Consider the following 27537-nt stretch of genomic DNA (forward strand, 5'->3'; position numbering starts at 1 on the left):
GGAGTAGAGGCACTATTTGTTGGAAGATCATAGGATAATGAGGCTGGTGGAGGGACAGTATTGGGTGCAGGAGTAGAGGCACATGGCTCGACAGGAGGTGCAGTATCAGAAAAAAAATCAAAAGCAGAATTATATGCATTAGAAATAGGGAGAGATAAAATGTTAGGGTCCTTAGGCAAACCACTGTCCAATTTATATGGAAAGTGGTTTTCATGAAAGATTACATGTCTTGATATCTCTATGCTATGAAACTTTAAATTTAAGATAATATAACCTTTTGTATTTTGCGGGAAGCCAAGAAAAATACCTTTGATAGATCTATCATCTAATTTTTTCCTATGTGCAGTAATGGTACTAGCATAACAGAGACAACCAAACACTTTTAGAAATGAAATGTCATTTGGTTTTCCAAGCAACTTTTCATGAGGAGTGATGTTATTAAGTAATGGAGTAGGAATAACATTTATTAAGAAAACAACATGATTTACAGCAAATTCCCAAAAAATAGGAGGAAGATTTGCTTGAAAAAGTAAAGCCCGAGTTACATTTAGTATGTATTGATGTTTACGTTCTACAATGCCATTTTGTTGTGGTGTTTCAACACAAGATTTTTTATGTATAATTCCCTTTGAAGCATAAAAATTTGACATAGCAAACTCAACACCATTGTCAGTAAATCGTTTTGATATTAGTTTTGAAATGATTTTGAACGAAAACAGTGAAGTTAATGATGTGCTGACGCACTTCAGATTTGTTATGCAGTAGAATAACCCAAGTATAACGCGAGTAATAATCAACAATAGTCAAGAAATAACGAAAACCTTGCATAGAAATTATGGAACATGGTCCCCAAATATCAAAGTGTACAAGATCAAAAATAGCAGAGGTAACAGTATTACTTAAAGTGAAAGGAAGTTTTCTCTATTTTGCACGACTACAAGTGTCATATACATGATGAGTATCAACAGTAATAAAAGAGTATTGTTTGTTTAAGACATGTAATCTTTCATGTGAAGGGTGTCCTAGTCTATAATGCCATAGTGTTTTGTCTGTGATATTACAATTAATAAAAGGAGCAAAACAATGCGGTTTAGAACGACTAGAAGCAGGCAAGGTAGTGACAAGGTACCAGCCAGCGGTGGCTTTAACTGTACCAATCCTCTCTTGGGTGAGATTGTCTTGTATAATGCAGTGGGTTGAAGTGAAAGTTAAAGTGCATTTAAGTTGGTAAGGAATTGGCACTGTTGTGATGTAAGTTGAATCCCCTTTACATCCTGTTCTTTAGGAAAAAGCTCGGAAAAAGTGTCAGTAGTAATCATATTATTGGTTTGGGATGTCCAATTGGTGAATTTGTAGCCAGGAGGGAACCCATGCTTTTTATAACAGATGTCGACAGTGTGGTCAAGACGATTACAAAAAGTGCAGACTTTTCTAGTAAAAGAAAACTTTGAGGTTTTAACATTACCAGAAGGAAAACTCACTTTGCGAAAACAAACAGCCTCAGTATGACCATATTTACCACAAAAATTGCATGTAATAGTGTGACTACTATTAAGACTATGAAGACTAGGGTTTTCATTAAACATTGCCTAAAAGATTTTTAAAACCAATCAAGATTTTGAAAGAGAACAGAAAAAAATAACCAAGAACAACAAAGAGGGAAATAAAAATTAGAGAGAAGCGCAGCAGAACTCTTCATTCGAAGAGCTCTGATACCATATTACAGTAAATGAAGATGAATATTCCTTGTCTGATGTGATGCTTTAATGTAGCGTACGTAATCGCACGTAATCGTAATGAAGAAAGATAGGTTTTGATGAACCCTAATTGTAGAGAAAAATAAATATAAAAGAAACTTTTATTCACTTGTATATTAGAGAGTAAAATACATGATGTATATATAAGAAAAAGATTGAGACCTAGCTGAAATAGAAAAGGAAAGTTGGGCCAAACAAACAAAGCCCAATAATTTAAAATAGAAAATTAAATATATTAACAATCTTAAGTTGCTCTTATAGCCATAAATACTATTTTTTATTCATTTAGATATGTTGACTTTGTATACCATTCCGCTGTAAATATATAAGGATCTTATATTATAAATCTATTATGATCTGGATCATAATATGGTAAAGTAGCCCCGGTTGGGGAACTACTCCTTTGATGGGTGTTGCAATGGCTCTATTTGCGATATCTTTATCTATTATTTTGGAGATTTATAATTCGTCCATTTTATTGGAAGAAATTTCTATGAATTAGATATGATATTTAGGGAACATTTTTAAGAATTTTATATGTGAAAAATCAATATAAATGACTTTTATATGGACATCAATTTCAATCAAAGAACATAATGTTAACATATGCTAATCAAAATACATAAGAGGGACATGCTAATCAAAATACATAAGAGTGAGACAGATGAAACTCAATCCCTATTTTTCCAATTGAAGCAATTATTCTTTGAATTTTTTTCTTGCTAATTCTTGTCATTATAACAATCTTCAAACCAACTTTTTATTGTTTTGTTTTATACTTGAAAATTCATTGTTCCATTTTTACTTTTGACAACGCGGCGCACTTGTCATAGAAAGTCATCATAACTCAACAAGTGTCGGAAGGATACCAAAAGTTTTTCGACGATCAAGTTAGTACCGGGTCTTAGATAGTTAAATGCAATAAATACTTAATAGATGCGTAACTTATAATGATATTGATCAACCTATTTATAAGGATGGGTTGAGCCCTTATGCTTGTGGGTCTACAATTTTGCTTTTAAACCTCCTTTAATTTTGTTATTAGGGTGTTAGAATGAGTTTTTGTCAATATAGTTGTTCATGACTTAGGGATCTGAGTCCATGTAGTAGAGTAAGAATGATAAGATACTAATTATCATTATTATCTTAATGCATCTCTTTTTACTTACCTTTTTTTTTCACAAAAAATACTTTTGAATATTTTCTATTTTGTATTAAATGATGAGATTTCATATTACACAAGTGTGTTTATATATACATATTATTTGAATATGTTTTTATTTTTTTCTCTACCATTATCGTTACCTTTTATTTATTTATTTTGCACTAATAAAAACCTTAATTTGAGATGGAAACTCCATGTTTCTTTTCCTCCTTTTATTAAGAGGGTCATTATTCCTTATCAGTTGTAAATATTCAATACAACGAGAGATTGTATTTTAATTGAAAATGTGAAATTTATCTTGAAGCTTAGGTAGAATAAGTTATATAGTTCCAAAATCCCATATTCAATCTTGACTTTCAAAACCAATAATAATCCGAGTTCAACGAAGTAGTATTCCACTGTAAAAATTAAAAGAATGATTGAGGAAATTTCAATTTACTTATCCATCGACATTAAACTTGTTCTTAATACTTTAATTTTTCTGTTCATAAATATGGAATAGATATATCATAAGATATTCCAATAACAAAACAAGATTTTTTTTTATTATGTGTTATTATAAAACACTTTATTTATAACCATTAATGGAGACTATATTGTAAAAAAAAATTTCACATAATATATCGTAGTTGAAAGCTATCTTATACAAACACTCACTCACACAAATACGAAAATGATATAAAATTACAAATAATCTTTACAATATAGGACATGAAATACAAATCTATATATTATATAATTATAAATTATATAAATTAACAATAAAAAAATTATGTATACAAGTATGTTTTAGTGTTTTTTAAAGCAAGATTTTTTCCTGGAGATTAAAAAAATTTATTCCTTATTTTTATAATCATAATAAAAATTTATATAATAAATTTAAGTTTTTAAAAAATTAATATATTTTTTTTTTAAAAATGATATTTAAATTATGTTAGAATTGTCATAAATCAAATAAATATTTTTTTAAATTAAATATTTCAAGGATATGTGTACTGTTGATATTGGATATGATATTTGTATGCAATAAATAATTTAAGAGGAGGGTGGAGGCCGATAGGTTGAAAGCGTTAGTTTGTAATTGTTTTGTCCGTTCAGTGAGTGTTTGTCGATCCATATTATAACTTTTTCACAAACGCAACATCCGCGCGAGGCAAACACGAAGCAAGATACAACCATTTAAACCGATACAGAGAGAGGGAGAAAGAGAAACCCTAATGTTAGAAGCGTAACACCGAGCAAAAATTTCCTTCACTTTCCTTCATTTTACCTTCATTGTTATTTTCTTTCTCTCCACACTGATCGCCAACCAGCTTCCGCTTCCGCACCCGTGCCACGCTACATGGCGACTGAATTTGGCGCCAACGGTCCTTCAACTCCTGCGTCCAATTCCGCGGAGTCCTTCATTGGCTGCTTCATAAGCTTGATTTCGAAGTGCGAGATTCGCTACGAGGGCGTTCTCTATTTCCTTAACGTCCAGGATTCCACCATCGGCTTGAAGAACGGTACGTGAGCCGTTACGTAACGTTGAGTTTCGTTACATTGCGCCGAAATCACCGGTATATTATGTTTTGTGATTCTCGAAGATGCAACGGTGCTTTGTTTGAGAAATTTCGATTTTCGGAGCTTCGTTTTCTGGCGCTGGATTTGATAGGATGCCGAATGGTTCATTGGTGATTTGATTTCACAAGTTAACGCGTGCTTGATGAAGGAACTTTAGCTTTATTCAACAGCAAGATAATGTGGATGGAAACGAGGATTTAGAAAAATGGATTGCAACCACGAGTTTGGCCACAACTTCAATGTTTTTAGATGTCTTGAACTGTCATTGTGGCGGCATTATATCAGGGAATTTGATGAAACCGTGACCATAATTTAAAACATTAGTGACACTATTTGGAATTACTTATAATTTTGGTTAGGTTAATAGTACTGGCTTTATGCCAAAAGTGCTGGAGGTGGATGGATGGACATTGCAGACTTAATAGGTTGATGATGACACGATTTTGTCATCCTTTTTAGTACGCAATTTTGGATTTGGAGTTACTGCCATTTCCCAAGCTCCTAGGGCTGAAGTGTACAACAGAATCATATTAACCATAGTTCTTCCTTTTGACAGTTTGGCCTGGGTCTTAATTCTGTGACATTTTAGACTGATGATATTCATCAATTTGTTGTTACACTCTACACCTTTTTCCGCAGGCTATATGCTAGAATGCCCACATCTATTTGTTTCGTAAACCTAGAAGGACATGGGCCTACGTTTATTTCTTTACATAGTGGAAAACATGGTCTCCTGTTTTTGATGAATAGCACCTTTTCAAGTTCTCTCGTTCGTCTGGTGATTAAAATTTTGCCTAAATCTTTTGTGAACCCCAACCCGCCCAATCATGAACAAAAATACCATATTCCTAATCATCCTAAGCGATGCATGTACATTGCCTAATGGACAATAAGACATTTGTATATATAGGTGGCCTTTTTTTTAAAATGAAATAACTGTGGCAGAGTTATGAGCTATTGAAAATTTGATAGTACGTTTTAATTTAATCGGCATTAATGCAAGTTAGGTTATATGATTATCCTTGTCTGCGTTTTGTTGTTTGAAATATACATGCATAAGCATTATTTGTGCATGGAATTAAAGTTGATATTAGATATTCAGTTAATTAGTTTCCAAAAGATGAACTTCATTATGTGGCTACCCAAGTCCTCTAGTCCCATTCTTCTAAAATTGTATTTCTTTATTGTGAAAGTTTCTTGTTAACATGGAAATTCTTCTGATACGATATTGCAGTTAGATCTTATGGAACGGAGGGGAGAAGAAAAGATGGCACACAAGTTCCTCCAAGCGATAAGGTTTATGAGTACATTCTTTTCCGAGGAAGTGACATTAAGGTAATTATATCATTATCGTTTAACTGATATAGCATGTAAATGTTGTTGTGATCTGGTATGTTTTCATTAAAGCTGTGAAGTATCTCACCCCACCTAGCAGAATAAGGCCTGGTTAGTGTTGTTGTATAGCTGTTATATATATTGGTTTCAGGGTTCTAATGCATCTGTATGGTTTATGAACGATTTGTGATTAACTTTTCATCATCAACTAGTTTTCATTAAACAAATCTTTCATATAATAAAAGACATTTCTACTGATGTGCTTTGTTTTCATTTACAATATTGCTCAAACTCATGTTTGGTGAAATTGATGAATTTTGGAGGCTTGTGAAATAGTAATATTTCTTTTCTACTAATTCTCCTTTAGTTTGATCATGTTTTTGGTCAGTGGTGACCGGTATGCCGTCTAGTAAAACCCTCACCAACAAGATTGTTTTTGTTTTTGTTTTTTTTTTCTCGTTTGTTCTCATTAAATCGCACCTGCCTGGTTTCATAATAATGGCTTATCTGGCATCTTTGCTCCTCATTAGTTGTGAGCGGTCCTTATGGAGCAAAATTCTGAGAAATTAAGAATTGACAAATCTGATCTGAAAGTATAGAACAGAACAACTAAAAGTAGAGCATAATTGAATGCAGTCCACAAAAGAGTAATCTGAAGCTGTTGACTTATTTCTCTAAATAATGTAATTGTAGGGTGCATATATATTTGTGAACCCCTTTCAATTGCAGTTAAACAACCATTTGATCACAAGAGCTTTCTGGTATGCACGCCTAATATACTTATTTAAGCTGTGCATGTTCCTATGAATTTTGCCCTTTCAGAATTTGCAGATCAAGTCACCCTCCACATCTACTAAACCAGAAGAGCAGGTTTTTAGTGATGCAGCTATTATTCAGGTACCTGTATTAAAGGACAGCTCGAAAATAATTTGTATTCTGAAATCATACACTTTTCAATGACATTATTGTTTCTTTTAAATTATTTGTCTTTCTTCTTTCAGTCACAATGTTCTGGGTCCCCAAGTTCTCCTGTGGCCTCAGTTGGTGGTAGAAATTTGACAGAATCAATTCCAAGGCAAGATACCCCTGCTATATCTAGTAAACCCTTTCCTGTTGGGTTGCCTTCTTATCAACCTGTAACTGACCTGGGACCTTCAAATTCATCTGCTGCTACTCAAGTTGCTAGTCATCCATCTTTTTCTTCAGCAATGTATTGGCAAGGGCCTAGTGATATATCTAGCTGTGGTTCTCATTCCCTGCTACAATCTAGTTCCCTTTACTCCCAATCAATGACAGCATCCGAAGTTGTGCAGAATCAGATGAAAAATGCAGAAACTCAGTTACCTACAAAAGGGGGATGGACAGGTTTTTCAGAGTGTGGTTTACCTGTATCTTCTGCCATGACTTCTTCTCTTGCTAATCTGACTCATTCACATTCTCTTACCTCTTTAAAAAATTCTGATTCTCTTGATGTTCCATCTCTTTTGTCTACTAAGATACCCATGCCATATTCTGCATCCATGACTTTTGATGGATCAAACATGCCTCAGTTTTCTTCACCTTTTCAAGACATTTGTCCTGACGCAAGGCCAATTCATCCTCGACATTCTACCCCTTCATTTGTAGATTCTACTTCCCGTCCCTTGCCAAAAGCACCATCTTTGTTAACTCCAGATCAATTTGCGAATCCTAGAGAACAGTTATTATCTACTGCACATAATTTGAACCCAAATCAGAAGGGTATGGATTCTCTGACTCTAACATCCTTTGGTTCCTCGGCTTTAATGCCTTTTCCAGCATCTCAGGCACCACTTCTTCCACTGCCTACTTCAGTGCAAAAGGTTAGAAAATTTACTCATACATTCTTTATGGGAGTGGTGCAGGTTGGGTAAGGAAAGACAGGATATTTTTGTATGGCTTCTATTGTTGGTCTCTTTTTTAAATCACAATTGCATACAAACTGTTGTATATAATGAATAGTTTCTTAATACCAACTGGAGTATAAAAAATAGTTTAAAATTTATGAGGAATGGCTCAACCTTACATTGTTTTGTGTTCACTTGTTGTTTGGACTTTGTATTTCTTAAAAAGTGAACAGTTTAATTAAATCTCACAAAGCTGACTTGTAATGTGAGGTTTGTACTCACTTATATATTATAATTTGAACATATCTCTAATCGATATGCGATCTCCAACACATTCTCTCATGTCAAAGATTGAACATCCTGAGCATGAGAATAAATATTTGTGGGTAGTTTGATGACAACCTAGCATGTGGCATGATAGGCCTAAGAAATCTTGCTAGGATAGGCTTAGATACCACTTGTTAGATTCTTCAAGAGGAAACACTGGGTGGATTCAACATAAATGGGTTATGAATAAACCCATAAGAGACCATGACATAAGCTTCAATCAAAACCTCAAGGCAATGATTTGCAACATTTTCTTTATATATTGCTCCTCTCTTCCTCATTGTTGCACTCCCCCTTGAGTCGAAGATTTTCTTAACTACTTGTACCTTAGTGGTGACCCCTACTTGCATTGCTGTTTTACCACCACAAAACAAACTTACCTAACCTCGTCAAGAAGACTTTCAATACAAACAAATCCACAAACCTAGGATTTCACCCGCTCTATATTGTATTTGCGGAGAAAATGGTGGTCACTACATACTTTGTTTGAGGCGGCACCAGAACAATAAACATGAACTTGGGAGAAAGGTTTGCCACAAAAAAACCCTTTGTGGAGACAGTGAGTTTATTGGGCCAACACAATTTTTTAATATACTTTGATACTATCTTAAAAAGTGAAATTTAAATATAACTTAACTTTATAAAATGGATTTAAAATGTGAAATTTGAACCTACTTATATACTATAATTTGACTATATCTCTAGGTGATGTAAGATTTTCAACTATATTGAATTAAGATCTTATAGGTTGTGGATAAGGATTGTAATAGATAAGGATATTCTTACCTTAAACCTGCAATTCTGAATTTGAGGGATAGGAAAAATGGATATTTGATGAGGAGATTATTAAAATTTCATGTCCTGCTGATAATCCAAATTAACAGACTAACCTAACTTGGTCTATTGGTTGCTCCTGTAAATTTTTACTAAAATCTATTGTTTGTTCAGTCACTTATCGGGTTGTAAGTGAACATGGAATTGCTTAAAGTTACCAATCGCATTGTTCTCAAGCGAAGTGTTTAAATTTGAGCATAGTCCAATTGATTTGTGAATGTAGAGAAAATATTTCTTGTTTTCTAACCGCATATTTAAGTCTAAATTTTGTGGTTGCATGCATCGTAGTCTATTGGGCTTTTGCATATTTTAATTTCTTAGTAGGAGAAAAAGCACTGCTTACTTTGGTATTGAATACTATTCATTTCATCATTTTTTGACCTACGTTGGGTATATTTTACTTTGCAATTAGAAAGTTGATGTTAAGTAACCAATTTGGATGAATCTCACTACTTGAATAACTTATAAAGTGTGGCTTTGTGCCTGAGGTTCCCACCATTGTGGAGTCTGAGGGTCAAATGTACATGGCCTCTTATCTTGTGAGCAGAGGCAGTTTCCACTACTAGAAGCATCTAACTACCAGATCACATGCTAGCAAATTATGGCAGATAACTAATATATTTAAATATTATAAATTATCCAACTATAAGATTGCTGCCTTGAGAACTGTAGGTTACAGAGGGTATATCTGCATATATTTACCCTCTCCATATCCACTAAGTGGTCATGCGTTAGCTCTCTTTTTAGGATAGTTATATATATATATATACATATATCTATATCTATATATATATATATATATATATATTATATACATGTAAATCACGTGTTGTTGATTTTTGCAGCCTCAATACACAGCTCCACAATTCACTGAAGAGTTTGATTTTGAGGCCATGAATGAAAAGTTCAGAAAGGATGAAGTATGGGGCTCTCTTGGAAAGGCAACCACAAATATAGAGGGAGTACAGGATAATACTTCTCTCAATTTGGGTGACAGGGAATATTATGGGATGGTACCAAACCATAAGGTAGGACTCAGAATGTTTTCCTTTGATAAGAATAAGAATTTCTTTCCCTTTTGAAATGGATGGAGTAAACACGGAAGTTGTAGAGCATGTGGTTTTTTGGCATACCGTAAAGCAAATTTTGTTTGAGCTTGAACAAATCTTTTATTCTTGCCTTTCCTTGCAGTCAGCATACAAGAAAGATGACTTTTTTGACACAATTTCATGTAACTCTTTGACCCGTGGATCAAGGAACGGACAAAATCGTTTCTCTGAGAGAATGAAACAGGATACCGAGGTCAGAAACACATTAAGAACTGTAATTTCTGGATATGAAATTATCCGTAAACTACAATGTAATTTTGATGTATTGTTTATCCATTTCTTTTTCAGACATTTGGCAATTTCCAGCAGAGGCATAATTTCAGTTATGGTGCTGGACGGGGTGAGAATTTCAGGGGCTCATATAATTGGGGAGGAAGGGGTTATGGCTATGGTGGGAGAGGGCGTGGTCCAAACTTTCCTCTTTAGTGGTATCAGGATTTTCTGTTCATCTCCTGTTTTCCAAAGCTCCCCGCCAATTTTGCCTATGTTTGCTGTGTGATCTTTGTCTTTATGTTAATGATGTTAACATGCTTTTGGAACTTTCACAGATGGAGGTTATTGGAATATCAAACCTAGAAATGACCGCCATTTTCATATTTTTTGCTCATGAGATGGCGTTTGACGTTTCAAAAGTAATTGCTGTCCATAATTCTATATACCAATCAGTAGCCAGAGGAACTCTTACTCTTACAGTGAATCATTTTTCTCTCCCTTGCCCCTCTATTAAAAATTAACATCTTTTGGGGCATACATAGTCGTTGTTAGCGAGTCCTAGTGACTTTTATGGATGATAAGCTTTATGCTAATGATAACTTTTAAAATGCTGATAAATCTTTTTTACATTACGATATATATATTATATCCCATGGTGATATTGCTTTTGTAATAATATGGGAATCACAAGAAGACGTTTTATGAAGTTAATTTGTTTTCTAGCGAGTAGTGGCTGGACCATCTTTCTATGTTGCCGATATCTTTAGATGCCATTGTTTTAATCATGGATTAATGTTATTTTGTAGCATTATTATTACGTTTCTCAATCACCTGAATAGGGTTGGGTGTTGATGATGAAAATGGAGAAGGTAGGGACCAATGGAGGTGTGATCCAGGGAATGGAGAAATTACATAAATGGTGCAATTTTCATTAGTTTTTACTAAAATAAAATAAAAAATACACAATTGGGTAACTCGTGTTTGAAAAATCAATTTTCAAATGAAGTTGTACTTGTAAGTATCACTTCTGTTTTGATCATAATTCTCTCTTAAATTAGAAATCCTGCTTTCATGCACGAGTATTTGAAGCACGCTTTTTGAAGTTTTTTTTTTCCAATTAATTTTTTTTTTCACTTGTGTATAGAACTCATTCTTCAAAAAGATGATTTTTTTTTAATGAAATCGTGTTTGTAGAGATGATTTTTTTATTTTTTATGGTCGAAGTCATGCTTCTATTTTTTTGAAATTTTTTGTTTTAATTTTCTAAACAATGTTATCAATTATTTGTAATTGCATGTTTTTATTTTTTAAACAATTTTAATTATTTGTAAATGAATGTAATTTGGATAATTTATCAATGTAATGTAAACAAATATTTAGTTAATTTAATTAATTAATGAAGTTCCTTATGTTTGATAATTTATGATTGTAAATTAGTCATAGTTAAATGTGACTTTGGACAATTTAAATCAATGTCATTAAGTTATATATTACAAATAAAATAAGATGAATAGAAATTAATAAGTTCAAATATCTTTAATAAAAACAATACACAAATTTATTTATGAGAATCAATGCTATAAGGTGGTTTTCTACATTGTTTCTTGGGTCTTTTTTGTGTTCCATGTTCGGTTGATGGCTGAGATGGCGATGCAACTCGTGCTTCATCTTCATTGTCATCATGTTCGTTTTCGTCGTTCTCACTTGCATTATCAAACATTTGTGAAGACATGATTGGTAGATAACAATCCATATATGGTATTTGATTGTATGCAAATAGTGACGGAGTTGACCAAAAATTTGATTAAGATGGAAACATGATAGATATAAAAGGAACTTGTTGTTAAGATGATGGACTAGGCACTATATAAGGTTACCAATGTCTCTGAACATGAGGTGATTGGAAATTAAAACCATCAACATATTATAGTTGAAATTGTTAAGTAGTAGAAGAAGATCCAATTTGATATTGTGGTTGGGGTTGTGCTTGTTCAGGGTTGTGTGTCATATTGTTGGAAAAATAATAGTTAGTTGATTGTTATTAAGAAATATACGTTTAATAAAAATAGAAGATGAACTTACATCGTCATCTAACATCTAACATAGATGTTTGTTGAGATGTAATGTACTTGATAGTACGTTGGATAAACCATTACATATATTGTCACACAAATTGTCATTCATGTCTATCTAAGATATAAAAGACTTACAAAGTTTAATTTCATCCGGTTCAAAATGAAGATTATTGGTTAATATATACAAGTCCAAAATTCATTTATGACTCCCACATGTGTCGTAAATAGTTAGGAAGACTAATAACCACTTGAATTCATAACGAAATAGATAAATCATGTCAAAATAATAATTTGTTTTATTGTTGCAATGAAAGTCACAATCGAAAAATTTTTCCATATAGAAAATGATAAATAATTCATTCCATAATTTCTCCCTTTAATGATAACATGTAATTTAGTGACACTAATTACATTCTATTTACATAACCAATTTCATTAATTAATTCACTCAACTAAATATTTCACTGCGTTAAACTGATAAATTCTTCAAAATACCAATTGTCAAACAAAAATAATTAATTCCATTATTTAAATTTTTAGAAATTACATTCAATTAAATTAACTAAACTTTAAACAACTTATTCTAGATCTCTCTGTTTACAATTAAAATGATAAATTCTCCAAAATACCAATTACGAAATAATAAAATAATTACATTATCTATAAACTTCAAATAATTCATTACCTTAAACCCTAAATAATTAATTAATTACATTATCTATCAAATAAAAAACATAAAAAAATGAAAAAAAAAACAGTAGTCGACGAGTTCAATTAAAAATAATAGAAAAATGCCTACGCAAGCACACTTCATACAATTTTTTTTTAAAAATATCTTATTTTGAAGTACGTCTGCATACATGAGTAAAAAAATAATATAATAAAAGAAAATTTTAGAAAAATCGCTTCAAAGAACGAGGAGTATAAATGTGAAAACAAAATTACAATTGGTACATGGAAGCACAACTTTTAATTAAAAATAAAAATTATGATCAGAACATAATAATGTTTACAGACATGATTTCTTTATTTGAAAATTACTTTTACGAGAACGAATTATCCAATTGTATAATTTAAAAAAAAATATAAAGTTGGGTAAAAACTAATGAAAATTGTAGCATTCTTTAAATTTATGGAGAGAATGTGAGATGTGTGGAAATGAGTTGTTGAAATAACATTGATAATGTCATTTTGTTTGTTATGACAAGTTTGCGACAATTTTGTCTGTTCAACTTTGTTTGAAAATGAGCAACGTAGCACGTGTCTGCTTTGAATTTTGATGTTCAGTGTTCTGAAAAATCAAAACCAGTTTCAACGCTGCGGCCTCATCATCAAAAAATGTAATTCTGAAATAAAAAAGATAGACCAAGAAATTCCTTGTTCTGCACGCCCAACTATAGAATTGAGAAATGTGACTATAAACTCTTATGTGTCTCTTAAATTCTGAGTATTTGAATCATTTTGAGGGGAGTTAATAGTTCTGTTAAGATTTTAAAAAAGTCTTGGAAGAGTTAAGAAAATGTATTTAACTTGTTATTAATCTTGATTCTTAATTCATGGGAGATTATGTATTAGTTAATTTTTTAAATTTATATAAAAAGCCTTCACAATTATTTTTGGGCTATAATTGTTAATTTGTGATCTTATTATTATTTTTTTTATAAAAACTTTCATGTATCATTATATATCATTATGCAACATGACATCTCATCTAGGCTGATACCTGAAATAACAACAATCATCTGCCATCAAATATTATTAAAAAAAAAAATACAAAAATATGAGAGACTAAAACAAAACTCATATGTTAACAAAAACTATACCTAAATAAATTATACAATTTTAAGAAAAAACGAAAACCTATTATACCAATAATAATTTATTGTTAAGATTTGAATCATATATATTTGGCAAATGCACTTTATTAATTTGGACCTACATCTTTATCATTAAAATAATAAAAATACTTATGCAAAATAATAAAAATACCTTGAATGAAAGAATGATGGATAAAAAAATATTTCTGGAATTTCTTTTTCAGAATATATTTTTAGATTTAGATTTTTAGAAAACATTTATGAGTTCCAGAATTTTTTTTTCTGAAATATATTTTCAAATTTTATATTTTGAATTTGTTTTTCCATAATATATTTTTTGAATTTTGATTTTTTTTTTCCAAAACGATTGATTTTAGAATTATATTTTTTGAATTTTAGATTTTGAAATCTGAAATATAGAGAATAGAGAGCAATTTAAAAAATGATACGGTGGAAGAATTTGCATATACATTTTTTGGGGCAAAATTATCATTCCTTAGGTGGCATGCGACTTTGTTTAAAATTGATAGAACATGATGCCTACAACTGGTATAAATGGTTTAAAATTAAATAAAACGATGGCAACAACTAAGCAGATGAAAAGTATATCTAGAAAGCAATCATTAAGTATGCAGGTGGGATCCAAAATGAGTTCCTGTATGAGGCAGTTTCTACCTCGGGGAGAATGTACACAAAATATATGTCTCTTTCGTATCATGTAATTCCAAAAAACAAATGTAGTTATTCCTCGGAACATTTTACAAACAATTTTAACATTTTTTGTTGCCTCCACCATCTTTCTCTCACTTCTAAAGATCACTATTACTTTGACCCTTCTTTCTACAGTACTTGATGATCCTCAATCCATTTCATAGCTTCTTGGTTTGCACCAAAACTCCCACTCTGCATTTTACTGTATATGGTTTCCATGTACAAATTCTTTAATCCCTAGTATCACCCGTTTGTGCTGTGTATTTTGTGACCCTGATCTGCCTTATTGGTCTTCATTGTTAACAAAGCTGAACCAATTAATGATCCTACTGTAACTAAAATCAATAAGGATAAACCAGCATAAGTCCCTTTTTTGACAAGGTAGCATTCACCATTCAACCAACCTTCTCCATATGCTTGCCTTTTGCTCATGCTTGTGGCAGCAATTAATAAAATAACTGCAGTTCCAAAGCCAACCCTGCCAAACATAATCCATACCAATGCTAGACTTGTATTTGTCTTGTTTCAAAGGAAAAAAAGGTATAATTCTCAATCATTTGCTATTATTTTTTCAATACCTAATATTGAGAGTTACCATCTCTGTAGGATTCTAACAGATCTATATATCTACAAGATTCTATGTTTATAGGTTTTCTAGCTATGCAGTCTTCACACTGAAAATGATTCAACTTGCCAAGCTGTGGTCAATAATGGAAAACCACATGGCACACACAGTTTCTGAAAATGATATAGTCTTTATTTTGTTGTTGAAATCAATACAAACCTGAAGAATGAAAATTTGGTTTGACAACTAGATTGGATGGTGATGTGTCCACTTTCTATAAAGTGGTTACAACAATCAAACTTTATTTCTAGAGCAAATATGTTCATTCTAACAGGTAAATGATGACAATGCACAAGCCAATAATCAAGCAAACAAACTGTGTTGTTTCCTTAATCTATGATTGTTGAATGTGATGTGCTAACAACTAAGAACAGATATGAAAAAGATTATGAACTTACCAAGAGATCAAAAGCAGAATCCTTGCAACAATAGGTATCTTAAACCTTGCGTTTCTTTTCTCTCCCAAACAACAATTCTTGAACAATATAGAATTCCCAATGCTCTGGACCAAAGCCAAACAGACCAATGATGCAATACCCAATCCAAATGCAGGACTTGTTGGTAAATGACATAGTTTCCCATTCCATCTGAGATCCCCCTTCTACAAAACAAAGCATCAGAATTCAGAACCAATTTCAGAAAAAAAGAAGCAAAAACTCATATAACGGCACAAGGACAGGAACAGGAGCACATTACACACCTTGTTCCTCTTAATCTCAGAGACCAAGCACAAGGAGAATGAAACTAAGCCAAGAGAGAGGGAGATGATGATGAAGAAGATGAATGTGAATTTGAATTTAGAAGGACTTTCCACCATGGTGGGTTGGTTGATTCTGTGAAGACACCAGAGAAGAGAATAGGGAATAACTCTTGGAAGCTACTCAAATAGAAAGATGACTTGGTGGCTTGAATGTGTTGGTCATCCCCATCTTCTTTGAGTCGCTTCCTTTGTAGTTGTTGAGACTTCCTTCCCAATGTGTCTATCATTGTTTTGAAGGAGATACCATTCCTAACTGCATATATCCTGAATTGGGAAAAACCAGCTAAACCTTTTCCATTTGTTTTCTAGTTAGTCAACCGCTTGCTGAAATGGCTTTTTACCAGGATACAGATAGACACCAAGAATAAGCCCAAATTGGTCACATAAACTGCACAAAATTTTAATATAGCATATAAACAACAATTATCTGTCTAGAATGCTCAATTTTTTCTCAATGATGTTAAGGACTAGTAAAGAAGTTTCCTATTTTTCTCTTCTTTATCTGTATTAACAAGTATACACACATAATTGCCCTCCCTCCAAATTAAGTACTATATAATTACTTGCCACTTTCATAGGTAAGCTTCTCTTCTCTTCAATCGGTTTATGCGGTGAGGGTTCTCTTTATGCCACTTTTCATGAGAAAAGGAAAGTTTATATTCCCATTTCCCACGTTTAACCCAAATGTCAGATAGAAGTTTCTTATCTCTTTGAGGTGTTGTGTGGGGCCACATTGACATGAGTTGCAAAATTAATTAAAATTAAGGTGCTAAAGTTGTTACCTTTGGTAATTGTAATTGGCATTGATTACCCTCTCCTGTTTCAAGGCTCTTTCTTTGACGTTTCCTCAAAGATTCACTCTATTAAAGGCCTGGATTCGATTCCTGCGAAGACATGTGGGTTTGTGAGAGAAGAATCATCATCAATCAACGGTGTATTAATGTTATTCTTCACATCGTGAGCTCCGTTTAAATTCGATTTGGAATTGTTTAATTATTGAAACCCCTATTCCCAATTCAAACTGCGTGTGGATTCCAAGAGTTCAAAATTGTAGCTTTCTTCGCTTTTGGGACTTACCTTTAAAATATTAAATAAACATTGCATATGGGTGCTGGGAGAATATTAATTTGTGCCTTTTTTTCCTTCCATGTTCATCTGGGTCACGCTGTGCTTTGCTTCCTCTTGCACCTTCCCAGAAAGGAAGAAAACGAACTCAAAATGAGTTTTTTTTTTGTTTCGTGACGATTGCAAGGGTATCAAGTTATCAAATGGTACGATACTACTTTCATTCTAATTTGTAGGAGCCACATCAAATTTCAGTGATAGTGGACCCTCACCAATCTCTAATCCCATCACTCACCAAAAACAGAAAGGGATACTTTTTCTGAGTGCTGCCCAGTTAGAATTGCTTACCTTGTATGTTTCTTTATTGTGATTTTGAAGGTAAAAAATGGAGATTTGCTATTGGTTGATTGGTTGGTAATTAACGATCTTTTTTAGTTTATTTATTTTTGCAAAAGTGCTGACTCGGAGATTATAAACTTGCATATCAGAGTGTGTTTAAGGGTTTAGCATTTTATAAGTAAATTATTGAGGTTTTGGGGGTTTAGCTGTAACAACTAGAGAAGAATATCTTATCCTAGTTAGCTGCTGATATCACTTCACATCAACATTTGTTTTGGAACTTTGCCTTGTTAAATGTGACGTGCTTACATGATGCCATCTCCATTTTTTTAGTAAGGTGTCTGGCACAATGTCACTCAAGGAATAATGTCAGATTGCCATGACAGATAATAAAGAATCAGACTTCCTTCATATAAAACCAAATGAAAATGTTATGTGAAGACAACATTTGTACTAACTAGTCTAAGCAGGGAGCAAAATATTGTGCATTGTATGTTAAATGTTGAGATGATGATTGCTTTCTTTTTTATGTAATTCTCTTCCCTCTCACCAAGGAGCAGTGCTTATGCTATTTTGTGAAAGAGATGCTATTAAGGGTTTCTGATGTAGTCAATTTATGATGAGAATGTGACCCTCACTACCATGCCTTCACTTTTCTGGTTGTTGTTGGTTTTGTACTGCAATAATTCTGGATTGCTTTTAGGTATGACTGGACTATAGGATAAAATTTTGGCAAAGTGATTATATATCTTGAGGATGACAGCTCCTAGCTTCCTGCCAGTGTCTGTAAATTAAGAGTAATTATTGCGTACTCCATGTAGATAGATTACCCTTCATAACCTAAATTTTATTTTCAAGTTGTGATGGCAAAGATTCAATTTCTATGACAATGGTCATATTGTCACTTGTTCTTATATATTATATTGCTTGGAGAGTTTGTAAATATCATGCAGATTAAAGTTGGCCTCTTTTGGAGGGATTTGCTTTCTCTGTATGTGTCTTTCATGTTTTTAACAGGCTTTGAACAAAACAATTAGCTTTGCTATAAATGAATGATATGATGGACCGAGTTGTTATTGGTGTCAGAAAATTTCTGATTCCCCTTTTGTGCTGTTACACTTTTATTTGTATTTAGGAGTCAAAATATATTCAGTGTTATCTGAGGACATGAAAATCGTCTGGAACTAGGGTATTGTTACTGATTTATAGAATTGCCCTTGTAAAAGGATGTGACTCCTCTAAAGTGTGGGAACACTTTACAGGGTAAAGTAGAGTAATAACTGTTGATTTAAGATCAGCAGTTAAGATTATAGTAAAATGTATGCTCAAAATGTAAAACTAACCATGAAGTTAGAATTTCAGCCATGGCTTTTCTAACCAAATTATTTGAACAAGGTTTTTTCTGCTCAATTCTATGAATATTCAGTATCATTGGAGCTATAGAAGCAGCACTGATTTTTTTCCCCTCATTAACTTCTTTTCCTTCTGAGAACTTCTACAACAGATTGTGCTATGCAATAAGCAGTAGCTTGAACAGTGACCATTGGATTGACTCCCAAAGCTGTGGGAAAGACACTTGTATCAGCCAAATAAAGGCCTTCCATTTCCCATGTTTCTCCTGTCTGATTCACCACTGACTGCTTTGGATTAGAACCCATCCTGCAACTCCCCATCTGATGTGCTGAGCACAATGGTGTTGAAAGGTCTGCCAGTGGCCTTGAACTTTCCTCCTTAACAAATTTCTCAAATTCATGATAGCTCACCTGCTTAACATTTAAGGTCCTTCCCTTATTATGATGTGTCCCAATTTCTTCAGCTCCAGCTGCCGCCAGAATTCTCAGCACCTTTTCAATTCCTTTCTGCAAGTTCTCTTCATCTACACCTGCCAATCTATAACTGATATGCTTTGGTGATTCCACAGTCCCTGATCCTTTATCCCTTGCTAGTGCAAATATATGAGCTGTTCTAGAAAATTTTCGCATTCTATCTCTTATATCGATTCCAGAAGTCCATGGTGTGACAATTGAGAACATACCAGGATGCAATGAAGGTGTTTGGATCACTGCACCATATCCAGACTGTTCAAACTCTGCAACAACCGAGGACATTGCTGTCATTATCCCTCCTTCATAGCTCTTCTTATATGCCTCTGGCCACACCTCAGAAGCAGGTTCATCCGGGAAGTAGCCCCAAGCCATTGTCACTGGATGAAGATGTAAATGCCTCCCAATGTTCTGATTCCTTAAGCCACTTCTTTTAAGCAATGCTGGAGTGCAGAGTGCTCCACATGCTACAATTGTGACCTTGGACTCCACCACACAAATGTCTTTAATCCCTTTATATTCAAATTCAAAAGCCACTCCACGTGCAACCTTTCTATCCTTCCCTTCCTTTTTCTTGTGCAAGACTTTTATTGCCTCACAACCCGGAAGAATTGCTCCATTTCCAGATTTCACCAAGTCCACCAACCATGTTTCTAAGGTACCCTTCTTCTTCCCATCCTTACAACCCAGGCAGCACCAGCCACAGTAATGATCTGATGAAGAATTCCTAGGAATTGTATTGACAGGATACCCCATTTCTTGACACCCTTTTCTCAGGACAGCATTGTTGAATCCTTCATCTCCAATCTCAGATTGAACTCCCATCTTCTCACACACAGCATCCAAGGCTTCTCTATACAATTCACTTCCAAACAACTCTAGCCCATGTTTCTCACACCATTCCTTGCGCACATGCTGAGGGGTTTTAATGCTGGCAGACCAGTTTATCGCTGACCCTCCTCCAACGGTGGATCCTGATAGTATGAACATACCCATGTCATCACTTGCAACCAATCCACCATTGAGGTACATTTGATCCATGGTTTGTCCTTCGAGAAGGGAAAGATTGTTCCTAGCAAAATACCCTCCCTTTTCCAACACCAACACTTTGTAACCAGCTTTTGCTAGAACACCAGCTATCACTCCACCCCCAGAGCCAGAACCAACCACCACAGCATCACATTGTATCACCAAAGAAGGAGAAGACAAGTTTGCTGCAGCTTTATGCTTTCTACGAATGACAGATACGGGGAATCCAATCCGTCTTAGAGCATCTGCAGTGATGTCTCGTGGGTTATTCAGATGGACAAGACCTTTGTAGAGGGGTCCTATCACCTCTTCAACATCTTCATCTTCCTTATCCTCTTCTCCTCTCTTAGATTTTCCTTCTAAAAAGTGGTTCTTCAACTGAGCTTTGAATTCTGGATCAGGTCCACAGTATCCAATTGCTTTCCATGAAAGGTTGTCTTCTGATTCATCTAGCTGAGAGAATGTAAGTGTTATGTCAGGACGAGTACAAGGTTGCAAGTAACCAGAAAATGTTTTAAGGAAATTATATTGATACAAAAATATTTTCATGTTATATATTGGGAGAATTAATTTAAGTGTAGAAAGCATGAGTTGGTAAATAATGTGTACGTGCCTACACCAGTATAGATTCTTTGAAATGGGTTGCATAGCTAGATTGAATGATCCAATGTCTAACAAGTGAAATTTGAAAATATCTAACATGATCATGCTTTAACAAGTGAAATTTGAAAATACAATTTGAATTGTGTAATTCATAGTTGTATTTTAGATTGTATTTGAAAATATATTCTAAACTATCGAATCCATAATGCATGTTTAAATTTTTTTATTTGTGTACTATGAAATGTATTTTGCATCAGGTAATCTAGAATACATTTTTGGATTTTTTTAATATGTAATATAGAATATATTTTTCAGATTTAGATTACATAATTTAGAATATTTTTTTGAATTTTCAAAATTTATTTAAGATTGTACAATCTAAAATATAATATTGAAAACATATTTGAGATTGTACCATCCAAAATGTATTTTCAGACTGTGTAATCTTAAATACCTTCTGAATTTTATAATTTGGGATATATTTTTCTAATCCAAAATATATTTTTAGAAAATATAGAATATGTTTTTAAGTTTTATTTTTGAATTGTATAATTTAGAATAAACTTTTTAGGAATATATTTTTAAGTTTGGATTATACAATTTGAAATAGATTTGTAGATGATGCAATTTGAAATGATTAACATGTGGACAATTTAAACATTTCTATACCTATATACAAGTGTAAGAAGAAGATGCGGAGGTGGTAAAAGAAATACTCTGAATGATTTGTCTACAGCCCAAAAGAAATGAGTTGAACACAAACTCTTATGACACCTCCTCCCAGGGAGACACACACAGACAAACATTTTGGACATCAGAAAACAGGGAGTTTTTTTCCTGCACCACTACATTTTTCTTCCTGCATCCCCTACATTATTTAAAATACCGAAATTATCCTTTCACAGATTTAGGTGATTCCAGAATAGGAGTTCGGTAAGCAAAAAGTTTTTTTTCCAGAATAGGAGTTCTGTAAGCAAAGAGTGTTTCTAGAATAGGAAATCCAGAAGATAAAAATCATTATGAAATATCCTTTCCTCTGTATTGATAAATCCAGAATTAATAAAATGTGTTTCAAAAAATATGTTTTGGAAATATTTCAGAAAGAATAATCTGAAAGTTATTTTTAAAAGGGATAAAATAGTCTTCTTAAAAAATGATAGAGAAGAAATTTGTTAGGGTGCAGAAAGAAACAGCCCAGAAAATATTAGTATGTAAAATTTTGAGCCAGCTTTGTGGTCCATGCTTTGTCTCGTCTTGTTAGCAAAAAGTCGGTGAAAGGTTTGGTTATTGGACCTTACAATTTTTTAAGTGTTGTTTAATTTTTTTTTATGAACAAAAAATGCAATAAATTTCCAAATTCTTATAAAATATTTATAAGATTTTGCTATTTTATTATTTTCACGTTTAATCAAAATATATAAACTAGTTAAAGATCATGTGAAATGTAAGAATATATATAAAAACTAAATAACTTTTTAAAGAAATATGACACTTTAAAAATAAACGGAAAAGTAATAAATTTCTTGAGTAAATAGTAACTTATACGAATTACTATGACCAAATAATTATCACTGACAAAAATATCTTTATTACCAAGTCAGAAAATAAGAGTAAACATGTTTAAAATATAAGTAAAATAATAATGAAATAAGAAAACTATTGGGAAAAAAAATAGGAAGGTTTTGTTGTTTTGGTAAAACAAGTATTTGAAGATAAAGTTGAAAAGGCAGAGAGTGATCATATAAAGGAATAGATGTAACCCAAAGGAATGGTGTGACGTTGAAAGTTATCTTTGGCCCAAATTCAATTTCTTTTGTTGTGTGATACATAAATGCCCCACGACTCTTTCATTTCCACCACTAATCATAATTTCGTTTTAACATCCCATTTTTGTGGGCGAGTTCGTGGCAAGAGTAATGTGTAACTTAGTATTATTTTCTTCAAATCTTCCAATGATTTTTAATTAAGCACGTGGAAGATACAATGGTATAAATTTTAAAGAGATGGTGAACAATTACTAGAAAGTATTAAGTACCAAAACTTAACTAAGAATCTCAAATTAAAATCAATTCCGAGACTTAAGAAACAAAAGAAGTGTTACACCGACACAAATTAAACCAAATCAAAAGCAAGTATTTATAACATTTATTTCAATTGATTGTGACACAATAGTTTTTTTAAATTTATAAATACTCTTTTATAAACATTTTGTTGTACACATCATCTACTTCTATTTCAATATTAATTTAAAACACTAAAAAATTATCATTGATCGGTCCCGTTATTTAGTACACGATTTTTATAAATACATCAAAATCTGTTATTTGTATTTACGATTTTAACTTTGAAGTCATATTTATATTTTCTTAAAAAAAAACATGGTCACTGAAAAGAATAAAAATGAGTTTATTTTGTTATTATTGAATAAAAACGTGCAGGAGTTTCGTAAAGATAGTAGAAAATAGGAAACAGAAAAATGAATGGATAGCAAGTTATGAAGGTTGGAGTTATTATAAGTAATGACGCTGGAAAAGGACATAGTCCTTGTTTGGGGTCCTTTTGCAAAAGATTTTAAATGGAATGAGTTGTAAAAAAAGGTTGATTAATGCAATTCAAATGCCATAGCTACCACCTAGTCTCATGTTTCCTTTCGTTTTTTTCTGATCTATATGTTATTTCATACAAGAGACTCACGTTTTCAATAAATGTTATTGCTATGTCTAATCAATTTATATTATAAATAGTAAATAATAATAATTCAAACTAGGTCTAAGACTTTGGATCCATGTCTTAGTTCTACCTTGTTTAATACTAGAAGGTGGAAAAATATAAAGAAGTAGAAATAGAAGGATATTAGATACAAAAAGAAATACAAATTTTGTAATTTTTTTTAAAAAAATTCTTTGTCGGTTTAACTTATCATAAATATATATAATAAAAATATTCTTATACCAAAAAGATAATTTATTCTACTAAAACTTTAATTAATACCAAAAATAATTTATTCAAAAAGATAATTTATACCAAAAATACAATCGTTTTTCACATTTTGAAAATTGATTTTTTTTTAATTAAATGAATTATCTTATTTATTTATTTTTTAGCAAATACAGCGTAGTTGTTTTTAATGCGAACCAATTCCATCCAACCTCTATCTCCGAGTACACAGAGGGGCCACTTTCCTGGGACTTTCAATGCTTCTATTACCTTTCTCTATCAACTTAGTTTTATGTGAACATTATCATTATTATTATTTTTCATATTTTCCTAAATTAAACCCATTTTCATTTTTTTACTTTAATGTTTTTATTTTCAAATTAGACACGTTTATTATTTACACTGGGGAGTCAATTTGGTGCATAAAGAGAGTTTGGCGTTAACAAAAAGATAAAGTTATTTTACACTAAAAATCAATTATTTTATAATATTTTTAAAAAATAAATATTATATTATAATAAAATAATAACTTTTTCTAGTTATTAAGTAAATAAAACTAGTGTCAAACAGAAGAAGAGTTGCAAAAGATAGATTGAGAGGATCAGAACCTCACCAACCTTCTTCAACTAAATGTAATGGATTATCACATTCAAGTTTCAACCACTTCAACTTTTGTTTTGCACCATAACAGACATTTGATGACACCAAAGTCAAACCGGAAAATTAATGTTAGCTTTCATGCACTTCTTTAAAAGGTTAATTTTAAGTAACATTCTTCGACTGTTCATGATCCTATTTTTAATAAAAACATGTAACATTTATTAACCTCAATAGTAAAAAATTATATGTAGATATCAAAACAAGTTGAAAAAAAACTAACATGTTGTGTTTCTACTAGTTTAGAAATAGTACACGAACATTCTTAAAGGTTTTTTTATCACAGACTCGATTTGTAAAATGGTCCAAACCAATATATATATATACATATATATATATATACATATATATATACATATATATACATATATATATACATATATATACATATATATATATACATATATATACATATATATATATATATACTTGAAAAGTTTACCTAGATATTAGGTTTTTAATAATATTTATTTTATCATATATGCTTATGTATTGTGATGCAAGAGTTAGGTTTAAATTACTTCAAATATTAAGTTTGACATATGTTTTGTGGCAAAACAGTAATCAGAAATTACAGCATAAAACAGTCTGAGAAAAAAAAAGAAGAAAAAAAGGTCGTATTCTTGGATAATTTGAAAAGTATATATTACATTGTATTGAAAATGATTTTAAAATATCACAATGATACATTTATATATTTGGACCCCTATGAACAACAATATGGTTTTTTTGGAAACGAGATGTTGGATTCAAATATAAATAAATTTATCTAATTTTACACCGACAATTAAGAATGTCAATTAAATTATTTGATTTTCCACATTTTTCTAAAATCATATTTATTTTGATGTGAAACAATAACTTATTTTGAATTTGCTTATATATTTAAGTTTTTTTAAGATCAAATCATTTAAAATTTAATTACTTATAACTTTTAAGTTTATTAGACAGGAACATCTTTTTCATTGTATATTTGAGTTTGGAATTAAAAAAGCTTGTTTTTTCTTATTACACACAGCAGTTACAAGAGAAACAGAAGATAAAGATTTGCAGAAAGAGTATATATTGAAAAAATGAATATATACCTGAGTGAAGAAGATAAGGAGAGTGAGAAGTTTGATGGTTCTGAAGAGCTGTCTTAAGTGACGAATGTAACTGAGAGACCATGATCGCATAATCTGTTGCCTTTTCTCCACAGACAAATCAGGATAGCTGTGGATGAAGGGGAATTTGGTTGAGACACACCCCATCCCACACAATATTAATGTTCCAAACCACGTTGACAACGCCCACAACACCAACTTCAGTAACCCTGTCATTGGGTGTTTCAGTTTCTCACATATCATTCCTCCAAACTGTACACAAACCAACACAAACATTTCACTATACATGATAAACTCTTTTCATACTTTCTCCTATCTTTCAAACTCACACCCCATCATCAAAACATGTTATATCTGCTGTTGCAATATGATTCAAATAACACGTGACCAAAACATCAATCAATGATTTTACATTAAGCACTCCCAATGCAGAAAAACACTGCAACATTATCGTTTTATATTTCAAATGTCATATCATATCATAATAGCAACCAAGATATAAATTCAACTCTGCCTGCATGTTTGAGGTTATAACTGCAGCTTCAAATTATGCCATAAAAACACATGTATATAAGAGAGAGATAGAGAGATTAGGGCTTTGGGATATGACAAAGAAATTTAAGGAATAAACGAAAGAGAAATTGTGAAAGGAGGCGTACAAGTTGTGGTGTGCCTGCCATGGAGGCTGAAATCCGATAGAACCTGTTGACAGATTCATCGGAAGAGTGAGGAAAGTGGTCGAGGGAAGGTAAGATAGTGTCACAGAGAGCAGAGAGGGATTTCATTTGTCTGGAAGAAAGAGAGTTGGTGGGAGGTAGTTGCTTTTTGTCTCTCTCTCCAACGCTGAGAAGAAGTCTGTGAGTGTCAATACTTCCAAGCTCTACCACAGTATGATCCTTCTTTCCATCTACTCCTATTCCAAACCTGAAGCTACCCTTTCCAGAGCTTCCATTTCTTCCTATGGTTCTCTCCTCCATTGTTATACTTTCTTTCGTCTCAACCCTTTCCGATTTATATATATAGTGCCCCATTTGGCAGATACCCATTACCCTACGTTTTTTCTCTTCAAGGAAAAAAAATAAAATGAAATATATAATTAATGAGTATTATTCCCCCACTCAAAAAGGACTCAATTAGAGAGAATATTATGAGTATTTGAGAATTTACGTTTATTCAAGTTAAATATAAATATTATATAATCAGTTATTTTATTTTCTTCTGCTCATCATCTTATAAGTGTTTTTATTATTAATAATTTTTTTTCTTCTGATAAGTTATAGGAGTCTATCATAATAGAAATTAGTTGGACTTGTTTTGTCATTCTTTATTAATCTTCTTTTATTTTTATGCTTCATTTTCTTGACGTGAGAGGTATCTTAAATATTTAAGGCTGACTAAGTATACGACTAAATACCGTAGAAAAATGATTAAATAAAAATTAATTTTAAAAACAAAAATTAATTAGTTAATATATTGATTAAATTAGATTACAAAATTTAGTAGTATGTAAAATAATTTCTATTATTAGTAAAATTTATAAACTAGTTTTTAAATTATTATTTAATTAACTGTCAAGATTTTAACTATTGAGTTAATTGATAATTAAAATTTTAGTAGTTAATTAGATATTAATTAGATGAGAGTTTTCTTCACCAGGTTGGGTTAAAATTAACATTGATGGAGCTGCTAGGGGATATCATAGTCTTGCTACTTGTGAACGTATTTTTCGTGGGAGTATGAGGGAATTTATTGAAGTGAGTTTTCTCTGCATTTCTTGAAGTTCAAACCGCTTTGGTTGCTGAGTTTTATGGGATTATACATGCTA

General features: G+C 32.1%; 3 protein-coding genes and 1 long non-coding RNA gene across 5 annotated transcripts; 2 read left to right on the forward strand and 2 right to left on the reverse strand.

Moving 5' to 3' along the window:
• The first annotated feature begins 3980 nt into the window (after positions 1–3980).
• On the forward strand, positions 3981–10786 carry DCP5-L (decapping 5-like protein). The gene is made up of 7 exons (XM_090298435.1): positions 3981–4427; positions 5720–5820; positions 6643–6717; positions 6822–7661; positions 9692–9874; positions 10038–10148; positions 10244–10786. The coding sequence occupies exons 1-7, from the start codon at positions 4265–4267 to the stop codon at positions 10379–10381; spliced, it is 1611 nt and encodes a 536-aa protein (XP_090154561.1). The 5' UTR covers positions 3981–4264; the 3' UTR covers positions 10382–10786.
• Positions 10787–14655: 3869 nt separating this feature from the next.
• LOC137811099 (chitin synthase, putative (DUF1218)) lies at positions 14656–16626 on the reverse strand. Its single transcript, XM_068612687.2, is given in 4 exon segments — positions 14656–15028; positions 15030–15249; positions 15795–15997; positions 16097–16626. Coding segments are annotated over 4 exon segments (567 nt in total). The 5' UTR covers positions 16214–16626; the 3' UTR covers positions 14656–15001.
• A 294-nt stretch (positions 16627–16920) lies between these two features.
• Positions 16921–18548, forward strand: LOC137811100 (uncharacterized). 2 transcript variants are annotated; one of them, XR_016518563.1, is made up of 2 exons: positions 16921–17427; positions 18264–18548. It is a non-coding gene; the product is annotated as an uncharacterized LOC137811100 (long non-coding RNA). The 2 variants fall into 2 exon arrangements; XR_011081029.2 differs by lacking the exon at positions 18264–18548 and adding an exon at positions 17894–18211 and having other exon boundaries at positions 16928–17427.
• A 186-nt stretch (positions 18549–18734) lies between these two features.
• Positions 18735–26717, reverse strand: LOC137811097 (long-chain-alcohol oxidase FAO4A). Its single transcript, XM_068612685.2, has 3 exons — positions 26372–26717; positions 25695–25964; positions 18735–20865 (listed from the first exon to the last, which is right to left on the reverse strand). Exons 1-3 carry the CDS (start codon positions 26687–26689, stop codon positions 19030–19032), a joined length of 2424 nt encoding a protein of 807 aa, XP_068468786.1. The 5' UTR covers positions 26690–26717; the 3' UTR covers positions 18735–19029.
• Positions 26718–27537: the final 820 nt, after the last annotated feature.

Source organism: Phaseolus vulgaris, chromosome 2 (assembly GCF_051622355.1).
Source record: "Phaseolus vulgaris cultivar YP4 chromosome 2, ASM5162235v1, whole genome shotgun sequence".
In the NCBI taxonomy this organism is placed as follows: Eukaryota; Viridiplantae; Streptophyta; class Magnoliopsida; order Fabales; family Fabaceae; genus Phaseolus; species Phaseolus vulgaris.